Source organism: Vicia villosa, unplaced genomic scaffold (assembly GCF_029867415.1).
Source record: "Vicia villosa cultivar HV-30 ecotype Madison, WI unplaced genomic scaffold, Vvil1.0 ctg.001810F_1_1, whole genome shotgun sequence".
Taxonomy (NCBI): Eukaryota; Viridiplantae; Streptophyta; class Magnoliopsida; order Fabales; family Fabaceae; genus Vicia; species Vicia villosa.
Window position 1 is genome coordinate 81,756 of NW_026705737.1, and position 10,880 is coordinate 92,635.

Genomic DNA, 10,880 nt, shown 5'->3' on the forward strand with positions numbered 1-10,880 from the left:
CTTGGCGCCATGACAAAAGGAACTCCAAAATAAGTAGCTCTCTTTGAAGCACTGGAAATCAAAATACTTAAAACCTATCCAATCTCCAATCTCCCTCCAAATGAGACTAGCGACATTGCACTCCAACAAAGAATGATGCAAGGACTCCATGTAACTACCGCAAAAAGCGCACTTGCGATCATCGGTAGGAATAGGAACTCCCCTTAAGAGAAGAAGATCAATAGTAGGAAGCCTATTGATACAACATCTCCAAGCAAACACTTTAACCTTAGTCGGAATATCGCCCATCCATAGTAACTTGAAAACAGAATCAAATTTGTTAACCAGCACTTCCTCAGTCCAAGCATGGATAATTATGACTGTAAAGGACAATCAAACTTCCTTCTTGATGAAGAAGAAATAAGGAGACCATGTATTTAGAGAAAGGAAAAATTGAGACTATAACACCTCCTCATTTAACTTGAATAAATCCAAAAAGTTTTCATCCAAAGAGCTAATGAGAACATAATCACCACCAAAATTTGAGGGCTTAAACATAGGAAATCAGAGACAATAAAGTTGTCTAACACCTCTTCGAGAGAAACATTTGGTTTCAATGTGCCCACAAAAGAAGGTGAAAGTCATAAAATGTTTGAATCAGCTTATACATACACCAACTTGTGGAACTACCATGATACTCAGCTAGAAATTTTGAACCACATGTGTAGGAGTCTTTAAAGTTTAAACAACACATCCTTGAAGGAAACCTTCCTTGCAAGTTGCAACTAAAGCATGATTAAGTTGTTAAGGACCATGATTTTCATACTTCCTAATAGCCACCACTTGTAGCAGCAGAGTGAGATCTAGTCGAATATGTTGTTAATGAAAAGTCCGGAAGGAAAGGTTCACATATGGATCTTGCGTACGAGGTGAATTGGTTTTGTTTTTGCTTTGGAAGCTGTATTGTTATGGTAGCCTGGTAGGAATTAGTCTGTCACAATACTGCGCAATAATTTAAGCAAGAAACAGTTATTGTTGTTAAGTTAGGGCAATATTTAGGTTAACTTGGTGATCAAGCAACACTTGATAACTTGAGTATATAGTAAATTGTTTCCAGTTTATATTACTCATGTAATGTAATCACCCAAATAAATAAATAAAATTGCATTGAAATACTTTAACATAAACTGAAATTTTATTAAAGAAAAAATAGAGAATAATTCTCATGAATACAAACAATCACAACACTCATGTTCATGTTATTGAAATAAAAAGTAACTAAAACCATAATCTTCTATTATTAATTTTCGTTTTCTTTAACAATCTTGAGTCTCAACACCAACTTATTAATTTTCTTTAACAATCTTGAATCTCAGCACCAATATCCATCACTGTTTCATCAATGCCGCTAACATGACCGGTAATTGGCTTCGTTGAAGCTTGTTCCTTGATCTTCTCGTTAACAATATTTTCGTGAAGCTTCAGCCTTTTCCTTTCACCATGATCGTTATCAATAGTATTGATATCACTATTCCTATTGCTGCATTTATGCGATCTTGGTGGCAAATATTTTGATAAGTCAATATTGCGAGGAGATGAAATTGGTGGCGGAGGAATAGCCTTGTTATCTTTTTTGTGTACTCTCATGTGTCCATTCAAAGCCTTTTTGGACGGAAAATCTTTACTGCAAACATGACATACATGTTTCTCTTTTTCAGAATTGTCATTCTCACTTTGATTCCCTCTTAAAGGTTGTGTGTGTTTATCATCATGGCACCAAGATGGATATTGAAAAGAACAATATGGAATACTTTTCTTCCTCATCTTGTTGTGTGGAGTGTTAGGATGAATGAAGAATGAGCATTTATAGCAATTATGTGAAAATTTATTTCACGTCAAACAAATCTAGATTTGTTTTTCTGTTGAGCAAATATTCTAGTGTTTAAACATATATAATTTGATTTGATTTACTTTTGAAAATTCAATTAAAACCGGTTTACAAAATCATATCTAAATATATTTATTAATATTTAAATTTATATTTATATATTTTTTATTCTATACCCTATTTTAATTTCAATTGTTTTGAATTTAAATTTTTCTAAAATTTACTTATAAATATGAAAATCTCCGTAAAAAAAACAAGTAGTAATTTTATTTATCTTTTAATTATTTTAAAATACAAGTTAGATATATTTAGTTATGGAAGAAAAAACCAAACATTATAGTTTCAAATGACTTGGTCCAATTAAAAGATAATTGAATGTATATGCATTTTTGTTTTAGCAGTACCACATAGTACATATATCTTTCAAACGACTTAGTATCGATTGTTAACTCACATCCTCCAACTAAATTGTAAACATATTTGCTAGAGTATAACTAATTAAACATTTATTAAATATTTAGATAATTAAAACATAGGGAGCGTATCCGGTGACAACTGATATCTTTTGTGAGAAATGAGAACTATCGATGTCAACCATTTGATTTGATTAATGCTCAAGTTTTAATAATTCCATATAAAGAACACCTTATAGAATCTTTTTCTTTTATTCTTAATATTTAAAATTTTCATAAAAATTGAATCTTACCAAAATCATTATTCTATATGCTATTTAATTTTGTATCAAAAACATATCAATTTTAATTTTTCCATGTTATCTCTAACTTTTTTTAAAACTCTCTTGATTTTTTTAATTTATTATAAAAAATAAATCATATTCTATATATTTTTTTATTGTTAGAGAGTTTTGATACTATTTATTTTATTAAAATAGACATTACTGTAAAATAGACATGTCTAAGGTGTAGAACTTTATTTAATTTTTGTTGTCTAATAATTTTATTTATTTATTACCTATATATTCATTTATTAAAAATATAGAAGAATTTGAAATTATAATCTATATTTTACTTTGGATGATTTTGTAAGCAATTGCAAAAAAGTTCACCCTTTAAGGAGAATGTCTCAATGCATTTAATTCTTACTCTCTTTTTAATTCTACCCCTATTTTTTACTTTGGAAATTGTTGCAAACATTTAAAATGTAAAAAATTATAGGGGTATATTTGGAATAGTGACATTAAATGTAATAAATATTGATTTTTTTTGCTTATATTTAAGACCATAGAATTTTTTTTTCTTATATTTGAAACCGGAGGGAATATTATTTTAGCAAGTTTTGCTAAATAAATGTATTATTGATTTATCATCTATATTTTTATTTGAATAAAAATATTTCTTTTATAAGAAAAAAATATTTTCATTTAATTTATTCTTTATGTTTTATTAAAAATATTAAAAAATGTAAAAGTATTACCGTTGTTTTAATTTTGTTGATTTATTTATTTGCGTGTTTGAAATTTTTTTTACAAATTTTACCATTGTGACTATTTTAATAATTTATAATATTGTTATAATATTTTAATAATTATGATCCTTCTTAACTATTGACAAATTATAAATTTTAATCTTATTATTTATTTTTTTATTTTCAATATAAAATTATTCTTCTTGCAAGAATGAAAATATTTTTCAATATGCTACTTGCAAGAATGATAACTTCATATTAGAAAAAAATTAAATAAATAATAAGATTAAAAGTTCTAGTTTGTCAATATCAAAAGAGACCACAATTATTAAAATATTATAACAATAGTAAAACTTATTTAAAATAGTCATCATGGTAAAATTTGTAAAGTTAAAAAAATTGGGAAATAAATAAATCAAACAAACTAAAATATCCAAAAACATATTTAACAATTCAAAAATATAGAATATGATTTTTTTTATAAATAATAATATCTGGAACTCACTAACAATACAATAAATAATAATATAAAAAAATTTGTATATTTCATACATGTATATTTTATGTATACTTTAGTAACATAAATAATATTATAATTCCATAACAATAAAAAAAGTATGAATTTATTTTGCAATAGATATAAAGGATCAAGAGAGTTAAAAAAGTTGTACGAAAAAAATTAAATTTTATATATTAATGGTAAAATTAAATAGCATATTGAAAAATATTTTTGATAAGATTATATTTTTATGAAAATATTAAACATAATAGAAAAGATTCAATAAAGTGCTCCTTATGTGAAATTATTAAATCTTAATTGTTAATTAAATCTGATTGGTTGATATTGATAGTTCTCGTTTTTCATAAAAGATATCAGTTCTCACCGGATACGCTCCCTTAAAACAGGGGATAATTAATTAATTTTTTAGATAACTATGATATTATATGTCATAACTAAACCACAAACACTCATAAGCATTAATAAATTTAATTTTTGAAATTACTTTGTAAGCATTAATAACATAAAGGTTAATACCACTTGTGGCATGCGCATGTGGCATTTTTTTATTTATTTCTAATTTCCACGTGAAATTTTTATTTTTTCAAAAATTTTTTTTATTATTTTTTTCCAATTTTTTTTTTATTATTTTTATATTTTTTTGTTTAAAAAAAAATTTAATTATTTTTTTCCAAATTTATTTTTATTATTTTTAAAATTTATTTTTATTATATATAAATCCGCAGGTATTGTCAAATTCGCAGGTAAATCTGCAGGTAATTTTAAATTCGTAGGTAAATCTGCAAGTAAATCCGTAGGTATTGTCAAATTCGTAGGTAAATCCGCAGGTATTTTTAAATTCGTATGTAAATTCGTAGGTAAATCCGCAGATATTGTCAAATATTTTTTAAAAACGTAAAAAAAATATTAAAAAAATTTTTTTTTAAAATAATAATAAAAAAAAAATTTAAAAAAATTAATAAAAAAATAAAAAAATTAATTTCCACGTGGCAGTGCTGACTGTGCCACATCGCTTATGTGTTGTACAGTCAACACTATCAAAAATGCCACGTAGGCAAGATTCTAAGAATCTTGGCCAAAAAAATTGATCAGGGTCAAATTTGATGGAATCTTTATTTGGCAAAGTTTGTCCAATAAATTTTTTTTTTTAGAGGGGGGTAAAGCAAAACACACTTATATGGCAGGGGGGTAAAGTGGTATTAACCCATAACATAAATATATTAAACAATAATTCTTAGTAAAATAAATAGTATTTTGTGTCATTCACACGATTCATATATAAAGGTCATAAGGCCAAACACAAAAGGCGAGGCAGCAAGCGTGGAACGTGTGAAACCTCAGACTATCATAATGTATGTGATTCCTCTGGCTTATTTTTCATCATCAAATCTAATCAAAGAATGATGATGCATACAATCTTTCGGGCTAATATAAAAGGTTTTAATCACTCGCCGTATATAAGCTTCACACACGCGACTTTGATATATCTGACTCTCACCATTAACTCTCATCAAATCTAATCAGAGAATGATGATGCATACAATCTTTCAGACTAATATGGAAGGTTTTAATCACTCTCCGTATATAAGCTTCACACGCGACTTTCATATATCTGACTCTCACCACTGCATTGGAAGATCTCCTTTCAATCTCGTTTCCTATCCTTGGTTCCACCACAAAACAATGGCCTTATATGTGGGAATCCACATCTAATTTTCCTCCAAACTCAACAAGAAACCATTGTCGTCTCTTTACCGCAATTCAACAAAAACAAATATTTTTCGTGTTCAAACAATCAATCAATCTCGTGAAAGTCATCGCAACATAAAAATCTACTCGATTAATCACCAAATGAAGTGTTGCCCCGGTAACTACCACGATAGTTAATGCTCTTGATCTCATGAGGGAGATTCCATTTCCTCCAACGATCGAGGATGATCCAGTGTTGGTGACTTCTCCTCCTGTATTTACTCCTCGGAATCCAGTTCCTCCAACGATCTGCCAGAGCATGTTCCAAGTTCTCTCAAACTTTAATTCTTCTCAACAACAACTTCAAGGTCAAACTTCAAAGTAACCTCGTATGAAACAATAGATCCCCTTATAAGAGATGATTCAGAGCCTTCAAGAACTGTAAAAGAACTTTAGCATGCAAGGGGAGAATATTATGCCTAACAGTGTTTACAACCTCATACACAAACATAAATCATAATTCTTGGCTGAAGACTAGTCTAAATCAAAGAGAATCTATGGCGTGCTTTTCCAAGAAACGATCCTCGTCGACATCGTCTCTCATTGAAGACTGGATTTTAAATCACTAGATTGTATCCACCATCAAGGACACCTGACTCCTCCATATTATTCTGGAGGAAAGGGCGGAAGTCACACTCCACCGAAGATTCATTGTCCCCATTGATTGACATCACACTGTTCGTAAAGAGAAGACATGTGTGACATCAAAGTACAAGTTTTTTATTTGAAGAGGAACTCGTTCTCTAAGTGCATCCTCAATAGTGGGATCCCATGGTTTCTCGAAGTTGGATAACTAGTACTACTACAAAAAAACACATTACACCTCGGTTGTAAAATGCATTTAACCTCAGTTATAGAAGCGAGGTAACGAATGACGTCATGAAAAACTGCCACGTCTCAAAAGATACGTGGGTAACTTAGAAAACTTAAGAGACTCTCAAAACCTAAGACTTTTAAAATTCCCCTAATTTTATAAATTGTTAAAAGCTTCAATACATTAGGTTTAGGTTCCTCTTTAAATACTACTTAACAGCCCATGGGCTTCGAAATATTCACCCAAATATTACTTGATCCACAAGCTGAGAGCTATTTGTTGAATAAACCGTTGTAGAGAATCTTCTAAAGAAAGTGTCTTGTTCTTATTTTCAAATGATGTACTTCCGATTCTGAAGTAGTAAGCTTGAAAGTTTCTAGTTCTTATGATGATGTATTTGATGAGTAGTTCAGAAACTACTTTGTTGGGATAGCATAAGAACATCATAACTAAATAGGAGCAGAACTTTGTCTTTCCAAAATAATGACAGCAGCCTTTTTGAAGAGCAACGTGGAACTTCCTAGATCAAATTTGTACTTGAAGAGATGATTGGTTTGATAGTAAGACAACACAAGCAATGCAAGCTATAGTGTTCGAGTTCTTTTAGAATAGAACAATGTCTTCAGATAATAGTGTAACAGCATATCTGAGGAACACATCTAGATATTTGAACAAGAGTCATCAGTAAACTGCATTTCTGATTTGATCCTTTTCAGCTGATCTTTGACTACGTCTTCACAGTAATGAGCAACAGCTCCTCTGATGAACATATCTTTGACATCTGAACTTGAAGTGACAAATTGCTTCTAATGTAGACTTTGATTCTGATTATGGAGATACAACTTCTTGTAGACTTTGTTTCTTCTGGAGATACTTGAGACTTTTGAAGCAACAACTTGTTGAGAAGTATTCTAGAGATCTTCTTTCTGAATGACATTCAGCATTCCATTGAATTACCGATGTACCTAAAAGGATGATAGAGAGTAGTCTTTCTAATGATTCTTTAGACGACAGTCTTAAATCATACAAAGCTTTCTAATCTTCACACCCAAGAAAAGATTAGAAATAAAATTGTTTACATATAAAATATATGTGTTGTTATTATCAAAACCTAGAGATGAAGAGTAGAAAAAAATCTTGTTCTAATAAAACAGTCCCAATCACAGTTCCTGTTTCAAAACAAGTCACAATTCTAATGACAAAACCAATTACAAAATACTTAGTCTTGCTTCACAACTACAACTAAGAACAATACTTGGTCTTTCTTAGAAGCTTCAATCAAGAACAATACTCATCTCTATGCTTAAAAGCTTAAAGAGTGAGAACAACAACTTGACTAATAGTCAAGTAACAGAAAGTATATCACAGTGTATCAAAGGATACGTGGGTGACTTACGCACACAAGAGACTCTCAAAACAACAGCTCTAAGACTTCCCCTATTCTTCAATTTTGAAAGTTGTTAAACATTAGGTAAGGGTTCTCTTCAAATAGTTTTTAGCAGTCCATGGGCTTCGAAACCGTTGCCATAATTCTTACTTAATCCACACGCTAAGGACTACACCAAATCTGCAGAGCAATCTCTTTTAAATCCTGGAACAAATATTCAAGATTCCTAAATTGTTCAATCAACCAACTTTAGAAACTTTAATTCTGATTTGATTTGATTATATAGTTCCAGATTAAATCTTGTTGACCTGCGAATATTATTAAGATATATCTGAAAGAAATATCACAAAATCAAATTAAATCTATCAAGATTAAAAACAACCTGTACTGATGTTCTGGTTAAGAATGTCATGACATCTGTTAGAACATCTGTCTTCAATATAAGCTCAAATTATATTGTATCAATATAATCAAGATGTTACAATATTTTGCTCAGCATCAGTCAAGAACCATGTTTTAGCAAAATTTATGTCAATCCCAAAACAATGGAACTAATATAAAGTAATCAAATTCTTAATTAATTTAAACACAAAAAATTAAAGTACGAAATTATCGAACACTTAGTGAGAGATTGATTTTTCTGAAATTTCCTTTAAGTTTGTTGATATCAAAATCCTCTTACAATCTAATTGATTGTAAGTCAATCATCAACTCAATAATATTCAAAATAATTTCTAGAAATTTACTACAAATCAATCACTGAATCAATATGTTTAGCAATTTGATAATGGAAATTTAAATGCAAGAGAGAAAGAGATAGAGGGAGAGAGAGAGAGAGAGAGATAGGGAGGACACGAGGATTTATTTAGGCAGTTCACCTATCGTTCTTGCTACGACTACGTCTGCCCCCAATTCCAATGTAGATTTGAGATATCAATATTACCATTGCAAAAAATTATTTACAAGAGTTGTCAAGAAATTCAACCTTACAAACCCTATGTTTGATGTTAATCCTTGCACTTCTCTTCCCTTGATCTGAGTTTGATCAAGTCACCCAACAAAAACCAATAGATTCACTATCACGCACTACTCCTTTGTAAGAAACCATCATTCTTCAAAAATTTCACTCGATCGAATCCAAATTGCGAGTTGTTGTCACCCAAGATTATGAATTAATTCACCGTCTCACGCTACTCCTTTGCAAGAACCACCCGTTCTTCAAAGCTCTTCAATCGATTGAATCTTATTGTATAACTCTTGTCTCCTTCGTCTTCCTCCATCTTCCTTCTTCGTCTTCGTTCTCCTTCATTCGTCTTCCTTCTTCGTCTTCATTTGTCTTCCTATTCGTATTCCTTCCTTTGTCTTCCTTCCACCCATGTATCTCTTTATCCCCCACAGTCATTGCAATTGGGGAAACCCTAAATTTTAAAGGGGGTAAAAGACAATTTTAGCTAATTACAATATGACATGTCAGCATAAATAAAGCAAAAATTAAATAAAAAGCCATCTTGATGGTCAACTAAGAAAATATCAAAATTCTATACATTACGAAGGAGAAATTAATTTTTTTTAGGGATAAACCAAATGTCACTCACTTTGCTGATATTTTTGTATATTTAACCCTAAAAATATATTTTTGTCCAAAAAAAACCCTAAAAATATATTAAACTTATTAATTATCTACATTAAAAATACTATTTTAATTATTGGATGCAGAATCTGCCCATTCTACTGAGTGTTGTAAAGAATATCAAAGACCTTTGTAGAACATTCATTTGGACTGGAAAATCTTATAAGAGTATGAAAAGCCATATGGCCTGGTATACTGTGTGTAGCCCAAGAAACATGTATGTCTCAACATTTTTAATTTGGAAGTGTGGAATAAGGTAACCATTTTAAAGTGCATATGGAATCTTTGTAGGAAATCTGACAATCTATGGGTCAAATGGGTGCATGTGCACTATTTTAAAGGCAAGGATGTTATGGACTTCACCCCAGGTACAACTAGCTTTTGAGTTATTAAGAGAATTATGAACCTGAGGGAGACTATCAGAGTTGTTCCAAATATTTGGAGGCAATTACTTGATAGCCAAAGGTTCAGAATGAAGTCTCTCTATGAAGATATAATTGATGATAAGCATAGAGTTCAATGGAGATATTTGATTACGGGTAACAAAGTCAGATCAAGAGTTATCCATATTACTTGGCTTACTTGTCACGACAAGCTTAGTACTAAAGATAAACTGATGAAGTTTGGGATGATTAATAAGAGGCTTTGCAGCCTCTACAAAACGGATGATGAAACATTAGACCACTTGTTTTTTAACTGCAGGGTGTCTTAAGGAATATGAAAATAGGTCATTGATTGGATGGAAATGCCACATGGTCCAAAGCATTGGCAGGAGGAATTGAGTTGGACCTTGGAGAGGATAAAGCATAAAGGTTGGAAGACTGATATGCTGAAACTTGCCCTCACTGAAACCGTCTATGAAGTGTGGAGCTATCGAAACGACATTACATTTGAAAAGAATAGACAGAATAATATTAATACTAGAGATAGAGTTATAGAGAATATTTTATATAAAGCATGGGTCAAAGAGACTTAGAAAACACATAGTAAAATTGATGTAATAGCGTGTCTTTTAGTCGTTCTAGAGGGTTGGATCATTTTATCATCTTATAGACTTGTTTTTTAAATTAATATATATTTCTTGATTTAAAAAAATACTACTTTAATTATAAAGTTATTTCAAACCGTGTCTCCCACCTATTGGCCAGAGAAAATAAGCAAAATATATAGACTACTACGATGTTCAATAACTGCAATGAACATATGCAGGAAAATTAGGAAAATTAAAAGATTAATATCATTGATTTGTTTCAATATTAAGTAGAAAACCTTTATGTTGAAAACCTATTAATGATACGCTCAACAATAAAATTGGTGGCAGGGAGAATGTCACGTAGAAGGGTAGTCTACGTGGCTTGCTGTATCTCCGTCTAAAGATTGAATCATTTTGTAGGCACATTTTAGTTAAGAATACCTAAGTATATTTGTGTTCTGTTTAATATATAATTTTGGTAGCAAAACGGACTCGGTCCCACCCACAATATTCAA

At 30.4% G+C, this 10,880-nt stretch overlaps 1 protein-coding gene across 1 annotated transcript; it reads right to left on the reverse strand.

Moving 5' to 3' along the window:
- Positions 1-1,335: 1,335 nt before the first annotated feature.
- On the reverse strand, positions 1,336-1,803 carry LOC131636697 (zinc finger protein ZAT10-like). The gene has a single exon (XM_058907309.1). It carries the CDS (start codon positions 1,801-1,803, stop codon positions 1,336-1,338), a length of 468 nt encoding a protein of 155 aa, XP_058763292.1.
- Between the last annotated feature and the right edge of the window lie 9,077 nt (positions 1,804-10,880).

Bases quoted from the DNA above. Each gene is read 5' to 3' on its own strand.
- LOC131636697 (XM_058907309.1), bottom strand. From the start codon at position 1,803: ATGAGGAAGAAAAGTATTCCATATTGTTCTTTTCAATATCCATCTTGG.